Raw genomic sequence first — 23,357 nt, forward strand, 5'->3', positions numbered from 1 at the left:
CAAAAACAATATTTCTAAATGGTTTTATCTAATAGCCTTAAAATGCCACAGTCTGTATAGAAACATAGCTGTATACTCCAATTTCTTTTAATTAGTTGAAGTTTAGATGAGCTTTTCTAAGGAGCTATGGGTTAGATACAAAACCAGAATTTGGCTACAAAACTAGCATCCCCTGACAAATCTCCCAGGTTTGAGAAAGTTTACTAAAGTGACACCTCGTAGATGGGTGCATTATTTTACTGCATCTATTTGAAAAGTTTTTGTAGTTTGAGGATTATTCTGATTGATGCAGAGATATGATAGAAGTCTCTTATTTACATCAATTCTTCTGTGGAGGTTTTTAACAAGCATTTTAAAACTCCAATCACAACAAACTGTATAGCACTGCAGTCCTGCAGGAAAAAAAAAACAAAAAAACAAAAGATATAAGGTGACCATCACCTTTTCCTAACTCAATCAGAAGCCACAAGACATGCCCATTTCCTTTTGACAACAATTACGTATAGAGATATGGATTTCAGGGAATGAGATAAGTTGAGCCTGGACTCTGCCAACTGCAAACAAAAGCACATGAGCAAAGGTTGGCACCACACCTGACTACCCTTAGCTCTCTTGTTTTCATTTAGTCAGCTTAGTTACAGCTGAGCAGCTCGAGATACGCCTTCTTCAGTCACAGGACATGCTGGGGAGATCAACAGGACCAAATGGACAAGGGTCTTTGGATCTCCACAACTTTCATCTCTTGCTTATCCTAATGAGATAAGAAAATGAGGGTCATAGTTTTTCAAGTTCATAAGAAGTGTTTAAAGTATGAAACAATAAAAAAGGCGTGAAAAGCCCTCAGTGTAGCTACCAGACAGAGGAGTGTGGCTCCTTTGCCAAACTGTTTCCAAAATGTTTGTCCTTATGTAACATTATTACAGCAGTCATTCCTGCCATGTATCTCACAGAGTTACATCTTCATTGCTGGCTTGTGAATTTCTCCAGGAAGTTTAACTCTCTGGGTGCTGTGGAAATGCAGAATCACCCTTCTGAGCAATTACTTGGCTTTTGGCCAAGACATTCTTGCTGTCACTTAGCAAAATGGAAAGGAATTATGACCATAATGAAGCATACAGCTTACTAATTGCTATTTAATTGCTGCTCAGAATTTCCATTGTATTAGCTAGCAATGGCAGTGTTGCATAAACACCTGAAAGCATCAGCTGGCTCTTCAGGATGAAGGGAAAGGCACTGTTTGACCACGTGAATTCATGAGCATGTTTGGAGGCACTGGACAGGGAAAGGCTTCTCTTCCTCACTCTGCATGATACATAGCCAAGAGAAATAGGGATGTCACCACCAAAGGAATAGCCACTGAGTCTGGGTGCTTCTTTCCTACAGACTTTAAGTCCCCAGAGTTCTCTGACAATGGGCTTCCATCTTTCAAATGGAACTCCTGGATTTTTTGTTTCCACCCCCACTCAGAAGCACTCCTCTCAAAGTGCTGAGCTTCATCAGAAATGCAGTCTGAAAATGCAGGATGAAAAAAAAAAAAGAAAATTAAAACAAAAGCAGAGAAGAATAATTTACTTCCCTTCTCTAAAGGGGGAGAAGAACAGGACACAGGGAGAGCTGGGGGAGACAGTAGGAATAGGACCTGGGCAGCCTGCAGTGCAATCCAAAGCCAGGACACAATCCTTCAGGGGCAATGGCTTCCCACGAGCAGAGTGTGGCTGTGGTTAGAGTGGGCTGACATGCAGCTGCTAGGCTGCATTTCAAACGCTTTCAGAGCAGCACAAATCTTGCAGTGTCCTCAGCTCTGTGCACACCAGGAAGGCAGACCTGCACTTCCCATGCACAGCGCTCTATATCTCTGCTTCTGGCACCGACAGGTTAATAGCTGATTCACATTATGTGAGCCTGACTTTATTGTCCTCTGCAGGCTCTAATAAAAAGAAAGAAAACTGATCCAGAAATCCCATCAGTATTGTTCCATCAGCAATGGTCGAGGTGCCTCCCCTAAGAACTATGTGGACATTCCCTTTCCTCCTGCACTCCTCCATCACCATTGTGTGGCACAGAGGGTGAGCCACCAGCACGTAGGCACTGCAGAGACCTCAGGAAGAGCACTCACTCTGTAAGCACAAAACACTGGCAGATGTCCCAGTGAGGTGTGGATGACATTTTGCTTAAGGTAGCACTAAGGACTACATAGATTCAAATCTATTTGAATCTCTGTCTGATTTTGGTCAAATTACTTTATCTGCAAAATAGGGCATAAAACAAATTCTTTTACAACCTCTTTGGGGTAGACACTTACTCTCTGAAATATAGGTACATACTATTGACTACAAAGAAATGTGGATTTTATTGAAAGCCTCTTCACATACTTGTAACATATAATGAAATAATAAAATAGTCATGGGAAATTTTCTTAGTAACCCATAGATTATCTGGGTTGAGGGATTACTTTGGTTAATGGATCTGACTTCACATACACCATGAATTTGGAGGTTTTGACAAATATTTTCTTGCTTGAATTAAAGCCTTTTACCTATAAATAATTTTATTACTACCTTAAAATTGCAACGATTTTATAAAAAATTATGTCTTATTTATAATCTGGGTTTGCTGCCATCCTGTCCCAGATCTTGTTATATCTTTGTCTGCGAGATGAAGGAGACTGAGATCAAGGTTTTGTCATGCTGTGGCTCCTTTGTTAAGCTAAATAGATTGAACTCTTCTTGTCTCACACTGAGGTCTATTTTCCAGTGCTTTAATCATTCTTGTATGATCTTACATGATCAGTCTTCTCTCTAATCATTCGCAGACAAATGAACTAGATGTTCCTTTAGAAGTGGCTACACCAGTGGGATGATGGAGGCAGTGTGCCTTCCCCTCTCATTCTCACCATTCTCCTGCTCACACATCAAGGTTTATGGTACATACTTTGGCCACTGAAAGCTTGCAAAGGGGGCTTGCCTTTCATGGTCTGATCACCCTATGGTTTCTGTAGGAATTTGTTTTTGTTTCTACGTATTGTTTGATGTGACCAGAAGTCCCAAAGACTGGTCTTTGTGCATGACACATCTTCATTTTTTACCCACTATCTCCTTGTGTAAGTTCGAGATTTCAGTAATTGTTAAGACTGGGAATTACTTTTTTCTTCCATGTCACTGATGAAAAATGTTAAAATACATGGAAATAAGAGCCAATTCATGTTAGATTTTACTGGCAATGCAACCATGGTAATTTCCTACTAGCAGTGAGATTTTGGACACGTCAAGTATTAACTATTAAAATTTTTTATTTTTTGTTGGTATTGATTATTGATAAAATACCTAGGTTTTTTCCATTAATATTTCTGCACATAACAGTTTCTGTACCTTACTGGTCATATTTTATAATCAAGATATTTAGGGATCAATTTCTTCTCCTTGCAATTTCTCCATCCAGGCTTTAAAACTGAAATCTAAACAACTTTGAAAGGGGAAGACTAGTCCCATCTCCACTGTGCCATCTCCATTGTCCTGTCAAGGGGCAGGGAGGATATAGGCATGAGTTTACCTCACAATCAGAGAATCCCAGAACCAATTAGATTGGAAAAGACCTCTGAGATCACTGAGTTCAGCCCATGAACCAACACCACCTTGTCATGTACACTAAACCATGGCACTGAGTGCCACATCCAGTCTTTCCTTAAACACCTCCAGGGACAGTGACTCCACCAACTCACTGGGCAGCCCACTCCAATGTCTAATCACCCTTTCTGTGAAGAACTTTTTTTTCTGATACTCAACCTAAACATCCCCTGGTGCAGCTTAAGACTGTGCCCTCTTGTCCTATTGCTGGTTGCCTGGGAGAAGAGACTAAATCCCACCTGACTACTGACTCCCATCTGGCTACAAACTCCTTTCAGGGAGCTCTGGAGGATTATAAGGTCAATGAGCACCAGGACATGGCCAAATCCTTCTGTCTAGGAGGAAGATGGACAAAGTCCTGATCAGCAACAGTGAGGGCAGCAGGGTGCAAGTTCTTCTTGCAGAGGTTGTGCTCTCTAAGGAGCACCCACCTGCACCCATGTCTTCCTGCTCCAGAAACATGCTCTTCTGCAGTCTCCCTCCTGCTTGACAGTTTTGGCACAGGTTTAGCCAGACAACTTTTAACCTGCAGTCCATCTCCCACAAAAACCAAAGTCTGTGAAATCTGTTTATGAGGAAGCAGTGAAAGCTTGTCTTCATCTTGCTATAAGGAGACCCAGCCACATTAGATGAACAAATGAATCTCCTGAAGAACCAAATGGGTGGCCAGCAAATGCCAGCTCTTGCTCCATGCTCTGAAACTCCTCAGCCAAAGACTTTTGCTGCTATTTAATAATTGGATTTTTATTGCAAATTGCTAACCTAAGTTGGCAGATTTACTGCTCCGAGGCTGTGCTTGCTGCTGACAGATGGGAATGTGAATATTTGCTGTCTCCTTGGATTTGTGCAGCTCCAGGGTGGGCACTGTGTTTCCTGCTGTTTAAATGAAACATCCAGGGACTGCTGCAAGGGGCTGAACTGAAACATTCCCTGGTGTTGATTCATGCCTGTTTTAGGGCTCTCTAGATGCAGGCCAAACTTTCTAAACAACATTTTTACTTGGTTAGGAAATGAGTTGCTCCAGCTGAGGCAAGAAAAGGTAAATGTTTGTGTGGGCACAGTGTGAGAAGTACTGGGAGAGTAAAACACATGAAACTCAGAATCCTCCCACGCTGCTTTGCTCTGGACCCTGGAAACACCAGTGCTCACTGGTTCTTGCTGAGATTTTATCTCCTGCTTCTTCATCAGAACGACTGGTTGTTCCTCTTAACATGCTCTTTGCAGAAGTCATTTATGGCTTCAGCTTCTCCAAGGCCAGATGGCTGCAATCCTCAGAGTCATTGTGGAAAGGGCTGAGTTTTGGCATTTACAACCCCTTACAAATCTTACTGCTGAGAAAGACCCAACATCATTCCCAATAAGAGGCTTTCCTTTATATTACTCTACCTTCCCATAGTACATGCCAGGTATCATGAAGGTGTTATGGCCTTTGCTGGTGTCAAAAATATCCTAGGTCCATACAGGGATTGCAGTTATTCAGCATGTTTCCCAGGACCAAACAAATGTTTTATGCATGATCAGCTTCATATAAATTTCTTTCCTTGGTGGGAATGCTCCTTTTGTGTCCATAAAACAGCCATCAGAGACAGACAGCCACTATTTCTCCCTTTACAACCAACTGCTTGGAAGGCTGGAAGAGATCCCTGGCTCCAGCCTCCTGCCCCAAGGCAATGTTAGCTATATTTCTAAGAGGCCCTTATCTTAAAGCTGTGTACAGCAAAGGCAAGCCTTCCAACCTCTGCTTTTTCAAATGTCAAGCCTAAGCTTCCACTTTGAAGTCAAGACCTATTACTCCTTGCATTAGCTACCAAGGACACAGGAAGCAGATTATTCTTTCTTACAGCAATTTTATAGGTGTTTCAAGACCATTATGTTTCCTGTTCTTTCTTCTCCTTTCTAGATTAAAACCCTCTAATTTCTCTTGTCTGTCCACATAAATCATGCTTTCTAGGCTTCTGCTCATGCATATTAAGTACCTCTCATAAACTCTTTTTACTTACCCTCCCTATTTGTTAATGCCTGAAGGATTCAAACTTGGATGAATACTCCAACTGCAATCTCATCAGTGCAGAACAGATTTGAAGCATTGTTTCCCAGGCCACACTGTCCTTGATTCAATACCTTCTCTGCAACAGTTTAGTAGCATTGTTGGTGGGTATAAAACAAGTCATGGGGTGTTTAAGGCACTTCAAGTATCAGCATGGCATTCCTGGTCACAGGGGTCAGAATGTACCTTCAGGAAGAAAAGGACTCAGAAGCCTGGACACATGAAACAATCATTACTTTTCTACAGTTTTTTTTGTTGTTGATGTTTTGCTTTCAAAGAGCCTTCCTGCTGTTTCTGCAATAAACTGGAGAACAGTACATCCAATGCCTTGTCAGTAAAATTACAGGGATCTCATGCTCATTAAGGATATAGACTCTTTGGTAAATTACTGTCATTCTTCATTTCATTGAGCTGCTTCTGTGATGCAGCTCATCCAGACTGCAGCAATTCTTGCTGCCCTGGTTGTTCTGCTACCACAGCCTGTCATTTGTATGCAGTCTTTGCACTACCTTCCTGCTAAATGCCATACTAGAGCAAATCTTCCTAACAGCCATATTCCCATGGTGCCTAATGACAATTTCCCCTAAACTAATGATTAACCTCCTCCCTGTCTTCCTTCAGTTCCTTAAAAACAGCAGGTTGCTTCATTTGAGGTCAGCTGAAACCTAGAAAGATTTCAAGAACAGCTAGGGGAATTCCATACTTTTTTCCCACTGATGACAGCAGAAGTTGGATGTCTAAAACATATTAACTTCTAAAAAAATTAAATAAGAATTCTATAAAGCTCATTTGTGAAACATTGCTTGGCCTCTGGATTATGTGAAAGGTTTTAAGATAAGTGGTCCATTGTTTTTAATAAAGGATTTTTAATCCTAAAGGGTGCTGTTTGTAACTCCTTGAAAATACTGTGACTAATTTCTAAACATTTTGTCTACTCACAGGAGTCATTCCATGTTTAATTTTACAGAGATCATACAGCAGTCACACCATGGAAGAAAAAGGACTTTAAAGCGGAATAGTTCCACACTTTGCTCTGTCTCTCTCTGAGAGAGCCTTCTTTCTTCTTTTCATTGAAATGTTCTTAATTAAAATAGAAGATATTGAAACATATCTTGGTACTTTGTGGAGAATATTCCACAGAAAACACCAAGGCATTTAAACAGATACATGAGCATGAGTTGATCACTAGTGCAAAAAGAAGTGACTCATGGTTTGGGTACACAGCTTGAAAAGTAATTTAAAGTATTTTCAAAGAGGAGCCCAGCTTTTCCTGAGAAAAAGAACTGCCAACAGAGAGGCAGAATTTAGAATTTTTGCCAGGGCCACCAGCTCAGAACGTGGCTGTTCCAGGATTGTTTTTACTTGCCTTTGAATTTCTCTTGGAAATATCCCATCCATTTACCAGGAGGCCACATTTCCCACCCACTTTTGTGAAGATGACAAGTGAAGTTATGTGGCTCATCAGGACCAGTTTTACCTCCATGCTCTCCTCCAGCTTTCCCTTCTTGCCCTTCTTCTGCATTCACTGTTTGCATTCACAAAGCCATTTCACAGGGGCACAGATGGCTTCCACTGAAACTCTGGTCATGGGGTTGTTTTGTTGGGTTTTGTGGGGTTTTGTTGGTTTTTGTTTGTTTAGTTTTGTTTTGTTTAATGTGAATAATTCATTGTTTTCAACCCTAAAGCCTGTTTGCTAAAACATCTCCAGTTACTGATCCTCCAGCTGAACTAAAACATCCATTCCTATAGCAAAGGGCAACAGCAGACACCAGCTTTGCTCCACCTGAATTGCCAGCTTCCAGCTTCCCCAAAATGCTGTACTCTGTCTCCCCTTTCAGAGAGGGAATGCATGCTGATCAGTGAATAATGCCTTTGCTATTGAAAGTATGTGAACTTAACCTGCAGGGAATATGCCAGAGAAAGGAGTGATTTCTTAGTTAGTGCTTAGGATTTCAGAGGGTGGCATTGTTGTGAGTAATGAGCTCATGGGAAATGCAGTTGCAGAAGTGAAGTTTGCCAACAGGAACAGGATTATAGAAAGTGAAGTTCAGTTGAACTCAACCACAGCTACAGGAAGGTGGTGTTGTTTTTTTTTTTTTAATAACTACTGGACTCTCAGGTATTCCTTCAGTAAGTATTTAATCTTTCCTTAATTCAAAGTGCAACATATAAAAGCAGTGTGAAAATACAGCACAGCAGAGACATGGAAAGCTGTCCTCACAAAAATAACTTTATTGGTGCCTTTTTCCTGGGGAAATTTTTGAAAACCATTTAAATTTTCCTCACGGAAGTCTTCTCATTCTAAAAAATGAGGCTACTCCAGTGTACTCACAGCCATCAGGTAACTCATGTTTGTAAAGCACTTTGAGTTCCTCATATAATGAATGTTACTACATAAATGGGAAAATGTGGTAGATCTCTGTTAAAGATAAATCACTCTTTAGTCTGGATCTCTCTCTAATCACAGAAAAAATCTTTTTCTCAGCCCTCTCTAACACAAGGGTTAGGGTTGTTAATTCATTGAGGTTGGTAATATTTGGTAAACTCTTAGTTGTTTGAAGTCTGATTTATTTTCAGAGATTAATCTAAAACTGTGAACTCCAATGCACCTCAGATCTGCAGTCTAATTTTTAAGATCCTGCACAAGAATTTGTTAAACCAGACTCATTGGTAGCAAGACCCTGATCTCAAAGCAACTATTTGACTGTAACAGAGAATTAACCTTTTAAACTATCCAAAGTTCTGGCGCCAAGACTCTGCCATGACCTGTGTTATGAAAATAACATAATCTGTGGCAATATAACAGTACTGAGTTGGTATCAGTAGTCTGACAGAGCATAGATAACAAGCACATCATGGTGCTTTAAAATAGCTCCCTGCCATATATTTACAAGGGAATGATAGATGGCTTGTATACTTTTTATAGACTCACAAGGGAGCATGTATCTTCCAGCACTATCTGATGTACAAACTTAATTTCAGTATTTGCCTCTCAAACAGACAGATTTATGGCACCCAAGTGCAGCTACACTGGATCTGAGCAAAGGTCTGTCCAGGCTGGTGGCAGCCTGTCCAGGCTCTGTGGCAGCCAGCAGTAAATGTTTAGGAAAAGAGTGCAAGAATAAAGCAAATGCACAATTATACTTCCTCTGGTATATCCTCACAGATCTTACCAGACTAGTTAGGGTCTACTTAGGAGAGGGATTTAATCCATATCTTTGTATTTAATAGTTCTGAAGGCTTTTTGTTTAATCTGCAAATTTATTCATAACATATTCCTCAACTTACACATTTGTCTCCACAATGCCCTATGGTGAGGAGTTGCACATCTTAATCCATTGGCTGTGAAAAATAATTCCCAACTGCTTTAAACCAGCTTTCCCAAGATTTTGCATAGAGAGAAAATAATGGTGCTCTGCTCACCTTTCTTTGCTGTTTTTGATTTTGTATAGGTGTGTTATGTCTGTTATGTTACTATTAGCAAATCTGTCTAATCTCATCTCGAACAAAAACCTTTCCAAACTTTTCCAAAGCCTCTTCACCTTTCTATACATCTGTTGTAGTCCTGCCATCTTTTCACTAGAATAAGGACCAGAACTGCCTTTGACAGTCACACTGTGGTCACATGATGAACTTGCAGTTTTCATGTTTGCTCTCTGTTCCTTTACTGATAAATCTTAACATTTGCTTTACCTTTCTGGACTGTCACAGGGTACTGAACTGGTGTTCTTTCTGAAAAAGCCAACACAACGATTTCAGCCTCTCTTTATTGCACAGTAATAATTCTGGAGAATTTACCATTGCAAGGGTTATTTTCCTTGGACCCATTACTGTACTGACTGGCTTTTATCTGTCACTCTATTTATCAGCTCTTGAGACTGTAGTTTAAACTCTGACTTTTCTGAATAATCAATAGTCTTGTCACCTTGCTCTCCAGTGCCTTTTCACCAAGAGCCACTTCCAGCACTTCAATGTTTATTACTCTTTAAAAGTTCTGTTTTTTAAAATATTATTGATTCATTAGAGGACTATTCCTTTTGCAATTAAATAATTTATTGCCCAAGTAACAAGGGAATCATTCCACTCAGTTTTGATTGTTGTGGAAGACAACTTTTCAAATCCATGTCATACTTACAGCTTCAGTCTTCACACATCAGAATTAAAAGAAATGTCTTTCTTTACACTCAGCAGCTCTGGATGCTGCAGTCAAGTATGTATAATTTTAAAATACATATGGTGATTGCTGCACACTGAAGTTAAAACATTGCTTTAGCCATATAGTCCTATGGTCCAGTAAAGCTCCCCATGTATCTACCAGTAATTATTTGTTTTCCAAAGCAGCAGGAAATCAAGATGTCTCTGCATATAAATCTTGGACAATAAAAGCAGAAAAAACTCATAATAGTTCTCTTGTCTCTGAGGCCAGAAGGGACTGTTGCTATACTCCACTGTGTATCAGGTATCACCAGTACAATAGGAAAGCTTTTCTGTCCTTAGCAGCTTTTTTCAATTGGGAAATTGAATGTCCTTTCATCCACTAGCCACGGATCAGGATTAGCTTTAGTACATTACTACTTAAAATGCCAATAAAGGATTTGTTAATAGACATTGTGTCATGCTAATAATGCAAATAACAATAAAAGACAGAATGAGAGTCAACCCTGCCCCCAGCTTGTTAGTGAGCTCTTCTTACCACACCAAAGCAGACTGCTTTCCCTTCAAACAGAACACAACTTGTGCAAATGTTTACATCCAAACCTGTTTCATGATGGATGTCACTTCTCAAGACAGTATACTGTCATGCCTTGTTCCTTTCTGGCAGGTTACCCTGCTGCATCTGTGGCCAACACAGAGCACATGATGTCCTGATCCTCAGCTGCTGGTCTTCCTGCTCCTTCAGCCTTCTAGCTCTGGCACAATTTACAGTTCAAACCAGCAGCATTTCTAGGGCTCATGGCAAAATCACAGGGAATGAACTGTATTCCCCATGCTCTGGCTGGGGAGACACACATTTTGACCTGCAGATTTCTGGCTTCCCCCTCCAGGTGCCTTCCTGGACATTTTCAGGAGCATATTGTCAATGGGTTATGGGTCTTGTGCCAGCCCAGCTGGCAGGGTGCATGAATGTAAGGTGGGAAACATCCCTTGATCAACTTTCCTAAGCCAGCAAAAAGCAGAGCTACTCAGCACATGCAAATGGAAAATTAAAAAGCCTTACATAGAGAATACAGGGTCAAGGACCTTTCATCTATCCCACAGCAGCTGAGCAGAGGACAGCAGCAACCCCACTTTGTGAATGGAGCTACTAGGGAAGGTGGCAGAGAGAGACTAAAAACTATTTTGGTGCCCACTGAGATTGCTCCAGGCCCAAGACAAAACCATGTCAATACACTGGACTGGTGAGAGGCCTATGTGCTATTTTTTAAAGCCCTCCACCACTTCTGGCAAGAGTGAACCATTCATCCTTTGTAATGCCTTAAGCACCCAGACATACTTTTCCTCAAGTATTAAGAACATCAGATTAAGTCTTCTTCCCCAAGGAATCTAATAAAATTATAGACCTGACTTACTTCTGATTTAGTTATACACAGTACTCTTAAATTTAAGCCAAATTAATCTAATCCTACAGTGTGTTATTAGTTGTGAATAGCAGACAGCTGTAGAAAATCTGTGAAAGTTGTGTCCATAGCTGGGTCATCACTGTCAAGAGGAAGGCCTGCACACATGAAAATTAACATTTGCACCATCAAAGCTTTAGGATATTTATGTCTAACATAATTAAAAGCCTGATTAAAACCTCTTGGAACCTCCTGGTTGTGTTTTCCCTTGACATACCAGTCTGCAATTTCAGCACGCCTCTCGAGACCTCAGAGGGCAGAGTGAGTGTGAAGACTGATACAGCAAAGAGCAAAAGGTTTAAGTGTTATGGAAAGCTTAAATCCTCCCAACAGGATCACTGCTGACAGAGAACCAGAATCAATAGCAGCAGTTATTGTCAGTGCCCAACAAATAAAGCTTGTAAACTGCATGTTTTCAAACTCATAGGAGGGTGAGAAAAAAAAAATTATGAGTGGCAGATTGAATCTGTGATTCACGATTCCTACAGGTTAAAATCTCAGTAGTTACTAGAATTGTTACTAATTAGCTACTACAAGTTACTAATAAGTTGATTAGTCGATCAGTTGATTTCCTTGCCTCGACTTGGTGATGCAATTTACAATAGCCCTGGCTGCAGAGGAGTTCCTTAAAAAAAACCTCCAGGTCCTAAATGCATGGCTCATAGGGGGTTAAATTCACAAATTCGGCATTATTGTCACCACGCTCTAACAGCTAAGACCTAAAAACATAAACTATGACAATAAACTACAAGAAGCTACCATGTGCCAACTCAGGAAATGATCAATTTATGTTTAATTGAGTTAAGCAATTTTATGTACACATGAAAGAGTCAGTTTCACATGGCTGGAATTGTACAGGTAAAATTCTCACTCTTCTTGCAGATTAAACTTTTACCAGGGTGCACTCTAGATCATCTCAAGGTTACAACATAACTGATTTAAAAAAATATTTCTGTTGGTATACAAGTTGAAAATATGGAGTCATCAGAAAGAATAGATGAGTGTAAAAGCTACCTTCCACTGCAAAGCGAATGCTGGAGATGACAGACCTGGGTGTCTCCATTGGGAAGGAGATGAAACCTCCCAAAGGATGTGGGTGAAAAGCCTCCCATATCAGCCCCTCCCTGTAGCAGGCAGGACATTGTCTATTACTGTGTAATTCTGAATATTTTATTGTTTGAACATTGGACAGTTTAATTGCCATAAACACCTGCATGCCATTTCACCCTGCATATGCCTGGAGCTGTCTTTTGTGTTTATTGTTGGTTTGTTTTGGTTTTTTTAAAATGTTGAACATGACAAAGCATTTTAAAGAAACTTCATGTTCTAGTGCAGGCACAGGAGCTCCTGCCAGGAACTTGTTCACCCTTAGGATCAGAAAGCCATCCCTTCTGTTCATGCAGCTCCCATGCAGAGCAATTCAATAGCATTTAGGAAATACTATCTGCATGTGAACAAGTACATGATGTGAAAAAGCACAGCCACAATTAGATAAAATATGGCAAAGTTAGAGCTCATTGTAGGAGTTGCAAAAGGTAGGTTTGAACCAGAAGGAAACCAGCACTGACAAATGCACCTTTCCTGTAGTCCTTCAGAAAGAGTCATTGTTCTGGTGCAAATTACTTCTGGTATGATAGCAAAGCCATGTTCCCTCAAGAGTTTCAGTTTTGGACTCCACTCCAAACTGAAAGCTTAGGTGCTGGGTTCAGGTGAAAGTTCTAAGAACAGCCATGGGTACTTTGTGTAATGCCTTTCTGCTGGATCATGCTTTCACCAAGGCCATCTCCAGAGCCTAGGATTGCCTCTTGAGCTCACGTGCCAGCACCATTTCTTCCACAAAGACATAGAGCTTATTTGCATTTTTTCTTTAACCAGATACAGGTTTTTACCAGGTCAGACTGAACATCCATCTAATCCAGGTCCTCTGACAGTAATTGATAGGAAATATTCCCCTCTCATCTTCTGAACAGGGTGAACATGGGATAACTCTTCTGCTATGCTCTCCCACTTCTGACAAGACATCAACACTGTTTGAGAAATTCCCTTTGCAGGGTTATAGCCCAGTCTTTGTACTGGAATTTGCCTAATAGTTTTTGAGCCCCATCAAGAGCACAGAGATACCTAACCTGACATTTAGAGCACTTACAAAGAAAGTGGCTCCCTCAATTATGTCTCCCTCATGACTGAGGGGACTCAGACCTACCTCTGTCACAAGAGATCCCTGGGGCCATAAATCCTCCCTGTCTATTGGATGGGCAGGTTTCTCTAACTACCTGATACCACAAGGCATCTTCATCTTCTGGCATATTTCTAATAGCCTCTGGGCAGGTTCAGGGTGAAGATTAACAGCACAGGCTAACAGAGCAGCCATAAGGAAGACTGATTACAATGACACATGGGTGATACATTGCCATAAGCATAAAAAGAGGACTGCCAACGTGACTGTCTTAAAAACCAATTTGTGATGTGTCTTCCCATTCTCTACATGTTGAGATTTCATCCATTGGAAAGGATGAAGAACCTCAGGTTCAAAGTCCTTCAGAGCATACATCACTTCCTACCAGAGTGTAAGGGCACATAGATCCATCCCCCATAGTCAGCTACACCTTCAGATAAGATCCTGCCACTGATATTCACAAGAATTTAATGGTTATGTTCATCAAGACATACAGGCCTTAGTTAAGGGAATCCCTTCCCATAAATCATCTCTGTTTTATCACATAAAAATGACTTTTCTCCAAGTTCTCTCCTTAGTCGAGCCTTCAGAGAACCACACCCCTTCTCAAATCTGTCAAACATTTCCAAATGATATTGCCATGCTACTTAATGACAGATGAAAGAAGGAGGTAAAGCTGTCACAGCAATAGGCAGCAGAAACACAGCTCCCACAAGCAGCTTTGATTTGGCAAAGAAGATGAAGAGTTATTTCTCCAGGATGCCTGTGGCATTAACACCTCAGGTAGTAGCTTCAGGTACTTCCAATTTTGTTGGTTGAGCAAGTTCTCTTTCCTCTTGAGGGACTGCCAAGGTGCTCTAGGAGACATGGGGTAGACTCAGCCTCCTCAGACCCAGTGCCACTGAGGAGTCACAGGTGATGTGCAGGGATGCCCCAGATCCCAAACAAGACAGGAAGGACATTTTCAAAATGTTTCCTGCATGCTGATTTGCACAGGTACATGTCCAAAAGCAAATCCTTCACACACTCTGGCAGCTGGCATCTTACACAGATATCAAAGGCTGGGTGTATATCCTGAAAATATCCCACGTGCTAGTGCTCACTGGGCATTTGCAGGCAGAAGTTGCCAATCTCAAGCCAAATTCGTGCTGCCATTTTTGCCTCTTCCCTAATAGCAGGCACTTTTTGGTATCACTTGTAGAAACTTACAGAACACACAAATGTCATAAAGGAGCAGCAAAGCCTTTGAAACTGACTTTTCCCCAGCCTTGGGAACAATCCCTGAGAACCTTTACAGTGATGGTTCAGACCCAAAACCAAGTTAAAATTGTGCTGCTGGTTTCTACTCTGGTTTAAAGGGTTTCAAAAGGTGTCGTATGACTGCTGCTTGACATGGGCATTTGTTGAAGCAAATATTTAAAAAAAAAAGAACTTGAATAGCTCTTAATTAAATGGGTTTGCATTGTGCTGTGTGAGGGTGTGTCCCATCCTGCCTGGCAAAGCAAAACAGGTAAAGGTCAAAGCAGTAACTAACACCAAAACACAGGGAGGGATGGGGGGGCTCTGCACACCTCAGGACTTATAACCCTCTTCAAGCTTTGGTCTGGTTCTCAATGCAAACAAAAGCACGAGAGAAGGTTTCATTGGGCTTTATAAAGAAGCTGTTTAGCAGCAAAAGCTGATCTACAGGCAGTGGACAAAAGAACAATGGCCCTGCCGAAATGCTACACGGGGCTGAGGTTCTGTAAGGAATAATTTCAAGTTGACTGGAAAAGATCAAATAGCAGCTGGAGAGCAAGAATATACCGGGGAGGAGGGGAGAAAGCAGCTACACTGCTTCAGCACAAACAGCTGAAAATAAAACAGAATAAAAATACATGTGTTTTTAGGCAGCTCTTTTGCATTGTTAACTCCATTTGCATAGGTAAATAAACCAGGAATTTTCTTTTTTTATCGTCTCATCTTAGTACAATTTTGACAGCTTTGCTTAACTACACTCTCTTTTTTATGAGGTTTTACTGAAGATTAGAGACACAAGGGTACTGAGACACCATTGAAGTAGATGGAACCAGACACCTCAATGCTTTTGTCAATGTGACCCTTTGACCACACTTGAAATCTGCAGCTGCAAGAGGGGAGACACATTCCCACACAATCACACTAGTGTACCTGCACATCTTAGGGTATAACTAAATTGTTTTTCCTATGTGTACAAGTGGGACACCAGTGGCACAAATGCAATTCCACTTCTGCCCATCTCTGGTTCTAGTTGATGTCTCAGCCATGTCCTGGAAGTCACTGTGCAGTGATGTGTTAAGTTTAAGTCATATTATAACTCCCACTTACCCAAAGGTTCTTCTCAGAGATCTAAAACTTTAGAAAGCCCATTCACACTCTTGCCTCCACTTTTTACACCTTGGTTTTCTTAGGTGCTTTTGGCAAAGTCTGATTTCTGTTCTCAGACTAGATGCATAATTTTGTTCACGTACTTAGAAGCTTTACTTTAGCCCTATTTCCTGCACTTTCTTTCTTTAAAGTAGGGATGATACATGCCTTTCTTCAGGAAGATGAAAGGATAAGTCTTCAGGTGAGCTCACTTCTCCAGAGCACTCCACAACTGTAAGGTTACGAATTTGAGTTCAGGTTTATGCATAAGTCATAGATTTATCTTCTAACTTTGTGGAAACCTTTTGCAGGTGACAAGCTCAGCCAAATTCTTGCTTCAGCAGAAAAAAAGTAAAAAAGCAATCAATAAAACTACAGAGGTAATACATAGTGTGTAAGGACACTCATTAAAAAGGTATCTGTATGGTAAACTAATACAGCAGAAAAATAAAAATATATGGATTAAGAAAAAATAGCTGTCATCAACAAAAACAGGTAATATTTTAAGTGTTTCAACTTATCATTTAAAGTGGGGCCTTAGCTTTCTAAAGCTTATGTGATTTCAGTCATGCTCAGCAATGTCTTCTGTTCTGATGTGATTCTTCACTTTCTCACTCTTTGCCATTTCAGAGGCAATTCAGCAGATGTTAATTAACACCAGTGATAGATAATATATTACCTAGAGGCACTTTCCTATCTATTGTTAGCCAGTGGAGAATTGAGCCAGGAACAAACCATAACTTGCCAGCCTTGCAGGAAGAATTAAACTACCTCTCTAAATGCTCAGTGCAGTATCTAGCCGTGGGCTTGTCTCTTCCTTAAATGTATGCCAGTGTAAAATGCTGTTCTTGTATATTCTGTACATCTGCCTATTTCATAAATTCTACTTCTCTAGCTGTTTTAGGGTCTAGCAAGGAGATTATTATAGCACTGGTATAACAAGAAAAGAACATAAGAAGAGAGAAGTCAGAGACTATACTTTTTCTCCTCTTCCTCCCCTTTTTGAAGAGGTTTGAGCTACAGCATTTCTAGAAGTACTGTTGGCAGGATTTCTCTTTGAAGTTTACACTATGCTCCTAGTCCTGAACCCAAAGATGTTAAACAGTGATGTTTAACCCAATGATGTGAACCAATTCTTTTTTTTTTTTTTGGAAACTTGTCACTGAAAGCACATGCCAAGATAAACACAACTAAGAATGCACAGACTATGAGGCTCCTTCTGTTTCCCAGGTAGTCATAGTTCCAGAATCAAGACTAAGGCTCAGTTCTGCTCCTGTTCATAAAATTCAGTGGGAAAGAGCCCAGAAACAGATCTATTTTAACTTTTCCCTTGGCCACTGAAGTGCTGCCCACTCTCCTGTCACTGAGAGCTCTTGAGAGATCAGTGGATGGTTTATCTGCTCAAACATTTACAGACTAAGGATAAAACAAAGACCCAGAAAGCAAAATCAACTTAAGTCAGCAGTGGGAAAAAGGTGAGTCACCAAAGTTCAAGTGCACACTACCTCTAATTCTTCACTTCAACAGGCATACAAAGGTATGGTTCTCATTTTCAGTAATGGGGAGAGTAATTCTCTTTACCTCCTTATGTAAAAGGAACTACCAGGAAGAACAACAACTTTGGATGAGGGGAAAGACCTGAGACATTGCAAACAGGCAGCAGGAGATTCACAGCATGCACAGGTTTGTGTCTGTGAATCAAGCTTATTTCCCACATCACAAAACATCTGAAAAGAACCATTTGACCTCATTTTACTCACAAGAAACATGGTGTTTAGATCTGATGAGGATTACTCACCAGGATAGATTTTTTGTTAAAATCATGCCTTATAGCTACCATGGAAAGCCACTTGCTATCCCCAAAACATGTATTATCTGATATTAGAGTGCTTTATCTAGACAAAATGGGCAGTAAATCAAATTCATAAATTGCAGCTGTTAATCAATACACTTTAGTTGAAGACTACATTCAAATACTGTTTCTTACAGCTACTTGTGAATTTCAGATGTGTCATTAAGGATAAAACTGATAAACCACTACTTCTGGCATCTATAAAATTGAGCAACTTTCTCTCTTTTGTTGTATCCTGAAATGAAAAATCAGAGCCAGCAGGTTTCTGATCTTATTTACAATAAATTAGAGATGAAGGGGAAAGGTTGGCTTTTCAAAATAGTGTAATTATATGGTCTCAAATATCATTCTATAACCAAATCTCCCTTGCCCCAGCTTTTAAAAGACATCTTAGAAAATGCCAGGTTTGGGTTTCTTTGTTTTTTCCTACCAGATAGAATCCCAAAAGGCAGCAAAATGAGCTTCCAGTTTGTGCCTGCATTTGAAACAGCTTTTCTTCTGATATCAGCTGTTTAAATGAGCCAAATTAAACATGGACTTTAAGGTCTAGCATCCAGCTGCCCTGACCAGGCCAAGGCCAGGAGTTCTGTCCTTCAGATTTTAGCCTTCATATGAGGTTATCTTGCTCAGGGACAAGGAACTTGATATTTTAAATATAAAATTATATATTTGCTGGTGCTCTTAGAGTAAAGAGAGAACTAAAAAAACCAACAAAAAATACACCATCACCAGCATAAAAACCCCCAAAAAACCCAAAACCAAACAAACCAAAAATACCAACAAAAAATCAAAACCAAACCAAACAAAAAAACCCTACAACCCCTTCCCCTCACAAAAGAGAAAAAAAACAACCCTCCAAATAGTGAAGACTCCTCTATTCCTCCAAACAATAAGGTTCCCTTTCCAATCTTCCAGTTCAGTTTAAGTCATACCCTGACATAACATCTGAGGTTAGAAGTCTTAAGGCTTTCAAGACATTTATTCCAGCGTTTCCAATTTAGGACCATTTTCTGCAGGTGCTCCCTATAATCTTTGTTGAGGTCCAGACTGAACAACCTACAATAGCAGGGAATGATTCACCAGGCAACCACTCAGAGATTTATTTTTAGTTTTGGCAAGGGTAGGAATAAGCAAGCCTATACTTTGCAGGTTTATTTGAAAAGTTCATTCTATTTGCTAAATATTTATTTTTTTGCCCCAAACCAGCAAACCTTAGTATCTGGGATAATATTAAGAAAATTGCACTATAACTGACATAGCTGAGGTTCACCTCATGTGCTTATTTCCATTTATTTTGTCAATATGTCAGTGTTTACTTCTAAAAATATACAGCAAGTACTTTCTCAGTCACCCTATTTCCTCAACTTACTTTCTGTTCCATGATCTTTATAAAGATGAGAAAAATACCCATACTAAGAGTGCAAACTGCCTTTTAATAATCCAATGCTCAGAAATGCACTATTGTTATAACAGAACAAGTATTGTTAATTATATAAGAATTTCCACTTCAAGGGTAAAAATCAGTAATTCTGGTGCTCCATAAAATGCCAGGGTTTTTGTTTTTTTTTTTTTTTTTTTCTGTATCAACTTCATTAATTTACATGTGTACAGACTACTTAAGCTTTATTTGGTGCTCTGGCTGAGAAACAAGAGGGCTGTTTCTGTGCTACAGGTTATGGCCAAGAGCCTTCTCCCTCCTCGTGGCCCTGGTACCTGGGTGAGCACTAAGTGCAGGTATTGCTGAGCACAGAGGGCAGGGAAAGTGAGACGAGGCAGCCAGCCCGTTTTCTCATGGATCTAGTTTTTCAGTGGCTGCTATCATATTCATTGAAGCAAGGATTTGGCTGAGCAGGAAGATAGAATTACGTCTCCTTCCCACAGCTCAAGGTCAGGATAAAGATGGAGGAGTGCTGAGTATTTTATGTGCATTTATCGACTTTGTATTCCAACCAAATTTCCAAAATGAAAGTGTCATATGCAAGGATTAAGGCATGGCTAATATTTAGTCACATATTAGCCAGATACTGAATCTTAGCAGCAGCCATCTGAACAGCACACCAGACTTCTCAAATGAAACTCAACCTGGATGTTTCTTGTGCCTCAGTAGACTTGCAATAAACAAAACTGAGGCATTTCCAAAGAGCAAACAGAGGTTCACTGCAGAGTAAGGCAGCTTTGAGGCACAGAAGAGAGAAGGAAGCTGCATTTTCACAACAGTTTAATGATTAAAAATGCAGAAAAGCATTTACATGAGATATATGAAACATTAGTCTGCATTCATTCTTCGGCCTCTGGATAGTTCTGAGGATCTGACCCTCGCAGAACTCACACCAAACCAGGAGTTAAGAAGTGCATCAGTGCAATTTCTGCTTACTTGTTCTTCCATTTTGGGCACACACACATACAAAAACATTTCTTTGGACCTTAGCATACATAAACAGAGGCAGACGATTTCTGCCTGTAATAAACATGAGCAGTTTGCCCTCCAAAGGTAGCATGACAACCCTGGCAGCACAGCCACCCCTTTCTGCCTGCTTTCCCCCACTCCCATCCTGGCTTAACTGTAGCTGGAATATGGTTTTTCTTCATTCACCTCTCTGTTTCCAGCTTTTAAACCTGCCCCTGTCTCTCTCACCCCCCTTTTTCCATGACTAGTTTGCTCGGATTGCTTCTTTTTAAGAAAAGGATTTTAGATATCCCTTGACTGAAAAGAGCTCCCATAAGAAAAGCACCTCTGAGGAGAAAGCTTAAAGAGCTCCCCTCACCCCACCCCAGATCTTTGCTTGGTCAGCATGGAGTTAGAAACATAAAAAGGCAGTCCAAATCCAGTACCGTGTAGCTTTGCTAAATTAAATTTAAAAAGCATGTATCTACACACTGTGTGGGGAAAAAAAAAAAATTCATGAAAATAGATTTGATGCTACAGTCCCTTTGTCCTTGGGTTCCAGAGTCTGAAGGAGTGAATGACCAGAGAGCACCTCAGCAGCTACCTTGTCTGAGTTTATTGCACAGGAGCTTTCAAGGTTCATTACATATTATTGTGCACATTGAACCATGGGGCACTTGCCCAGCATCTAGTGCAACATTTCAGTGATTGTCAGCGGCTGGTTTAATCCATATTTTTAACTGGAACTCAGTTCTTATTTCCTTTCCAGTCACTTTTCATTTTTTAATTGACCTCAAATGATTAGTTACAACCAAATAAAATCATAACTGCATAATACTTGACTGTTAGGAAATCATTCTCAGTGCTTGCCACTACGTAGTATCTTGTATCCAGAAAAAATCTAAAACCATTTTAACAATATAAAGTATATTGCAAATGCATTTAAAATAAATAAGTCACTTGTTGTATGTCATCTACTATCAAGAAATGTGTAATTGCCAAGTATTTCTAATTGATTTTGCTCTGTAAGGCACAACACCAGTACAATTCTGGCTTATATTTATTAGTCCAAAAACCCAAGAGCTCTTAGAGGGAGCAGATTTTTCACTCTAGTGAAAGCACATTATCTCACCATCAGAAGAAATCCTGGGACACTTAACCTTGCTTCAGAAGCCTCAGACACAGTAAACAGTAAACACTTCCAGTGGTACCTGAGCCTATTTCTACATCAGAACTGTCACCCTGCTTGTGCTCTCCAGGCCTGGTCTCATCTCCTAGAAGAATGTTACCCCACAATTTCTTCATTGGCGCTTCATTATACCAGTTATCACCCATTATGCAAAAATCACATAGCCCCTGGGTAAAGAATTGCTAGAGAACATGGGCCTCCCTCTGTAACAGAGCTATGAGGGACCAGTCTCTGAAACACCTGCTCAGTATTACCCAGTAAGCAGAGGGAGAATACCAGCCTTTTCCACAGAATACCAGCCCTGAAATTAGATAAGAGCACTTTGTTCCCCCCCCTCCTTGGATAAGACAGAGTGAGATGAAAGCAGCAGAGCTCCTCCTCGGCTGGAGAGCCAGAAGGAGCTGGGTCGCAGGCCTGAGTCAGCACGTCGGCTCCTGGCAAGGGCTGCAGGAAGGTTCACAGACCCACCATCGGCCTTGGGATAGCACCTTTGAGTCCGCTCACCACAGCACAGGGAGTGGGGTGTTTATTGGTGGTTTTTAAAAAAGACAATCACACGGTCCCGTATTGGTATTGGCGGTGTTCACGTAACGCAGCCCGCGACTGCCGGGCCTGGCAGCGGTGCCGGGCTCCCCGCTTGTCCAGCCAGGGATCGGGAGCGCTGCCCACATGCCACCCGCGGGTTCGTCCTGGTTTAGGGCAAATTCGGGAGAAAGCCCAGCTGTGGGGCTGTCACCCATCCAGCGGCAGCTCCTCGGCAGGGTCCTGCTGGGCTACTCGGCCCCTTGCGCGGCCTGGCCCGGGGCGCCGCCGCCGTCGAACACCTCGGGGCTGTCGGCCAGCAGCGAGGTGCGCACCTTCCGCCGCTCCTTGAAGCGGCCCGAGTGGGACACGCGGAGGCTCCGCCGGCTGCCGGCCCCGCTCCCCGCGGCGTCCGCGCTGCCCAGGGGCGGCGGCTGCTCCTCCCGCCCGTCGGGGCCGGGGGTGTCGGCGGGGCTCTCGCTGGCCGCGGGGTGCGGCGGGGCCACCGCCGCTTCCTTCAGCTTCTTCTTGCTGGTCAGCGATTTCCACCAGGGCCCGGCCGAGCCCTTGACGCCGGGCCGAGGAGCGGCGGTGGCCGCGGCGCTGTCCGCCATCTCGGGCTCCTGCGGGGGGAAGAGGGCGAGGGCAGGTTGGCAGCAGGGCGGGTTGGCAGCCGGGCACGGCGCCCCGCCGCTTCCCCGGGGGAGCCCAGCGCTGCCGGGGCGGTGAGGACGGGGGGAGCGCCCTGCGCCCCGTCCAGCGGCCCGGGAGCGCCGCTCGCACCGCCTCAGGTGAAGGACGCCCCGCAGCCGGGCCGCGGCACCGCTCCCGCTCTCACCACCCCAGCACCCAGAAGCAGACCCGAGCTCCGGTACCTTGAGGCTATCGCCTCCCCGCCAGACGGGGCCGGGAGCCCGGCGCGTCCTGGGGCTGCTGCGATGGGGCTGCTGCGATGGGGCTCCTCTCGCTCCACCCTCCTCCTTCCCTCCTCTCCCCGCCCCGCCCCGCCGGCTCCCTGCGCAACAGGTACGGGAGGCGACGCTGACCCGCGGCGCTGCGGGAGCGCGCTGCCGCCCGGGGGAGGGCCGGGCCGGGCGGTGCGGGGCTGTGTAGGGCTGTGCTGGGCTGTGCCGGGCGGTGCGGGGCTGTGTAGGGCTGTCCAGGGCTGTGCGGGGCTGCGGCAGGTGCCGGCCGGCCCCGGGCTCGCCCCCTGGGCGGAGCGGCGGCCCGGCCAGCCCCGGCCCGGCGGCTCCCGCTCACCTGCCCGGCCCCGTCCTGCCCCGCCCCAGCCCAGGGAGGGGTCGGTGTCACCTGCAGGGAAACACGGCCGTGCAGAGACAGGAGGAAGAGGAAGAGGAGCAGGGAGCGCTGTGAGATCCGGTGGATGGATGCGGTGTTGCCAGCACAAAATATCACTGCTTTTTGTTTGTGCACGTGATGGATGTGCGTGGGTCGGTATTTTATAGCCTTAAAGAAAATAGAATTGTGGTTAACTGCCCTTCCTTAAAAAACTGAATGGCGCTGTGGGTCACACGGTGTAGTCGGACACTTGTATTTAA

The 23,357-nt window shown here is 42.6% G+C and overlaps 1 protein-coding gene across 1 annotated transcript; it reads right to left on the minus strand.

The window, feature by feature from the left end:
* Nucleotides 1–21,604: 21,604 nt before the first annotated feature.
* PRR15 (proline rich 15) lies at nucleotides 21,605–22,988 on the minus strand. Its single transcript, XM_056485410.1, has 2 exons — nucleotides 22,674–22,988; nucleotides 21,605–22,421 (listed from the first exon to the last, which is right to left on the minus strand). The coding sequence occupies exon 2, from the start codon at nucleotides 22,410–22,412 to the stop codon at nucleotides 22,050–22,052; it is 363 nt and encodes a 120-aa protein (XP_056341385.1). The 5' UTR covers nucleotides 22,413–22,421; nucleotides 22,674–22,988; the 3' UTR covers nucleotides 21,605–22,049.
* Nucleotides 22,989–23,357: the final 369 nt, after the last annotated feature.

This window comes from Oenanthe melanoleuca, chromosome 2 (genome assembly GCF_029582105.1).
Source record: "Oenanthe melanoleuca isolate GR-GAL-2019-014 chromosome 2, OMel1.0, whole genome shotgun sequence".
In the NCBI taxonomy this organism is placed as follows: Eukaryota; Metazoa; Chordata; class Aves; order Passeriformes; family Muscicapidae; genus Oenanthe; species Oenanthe melanoleuca.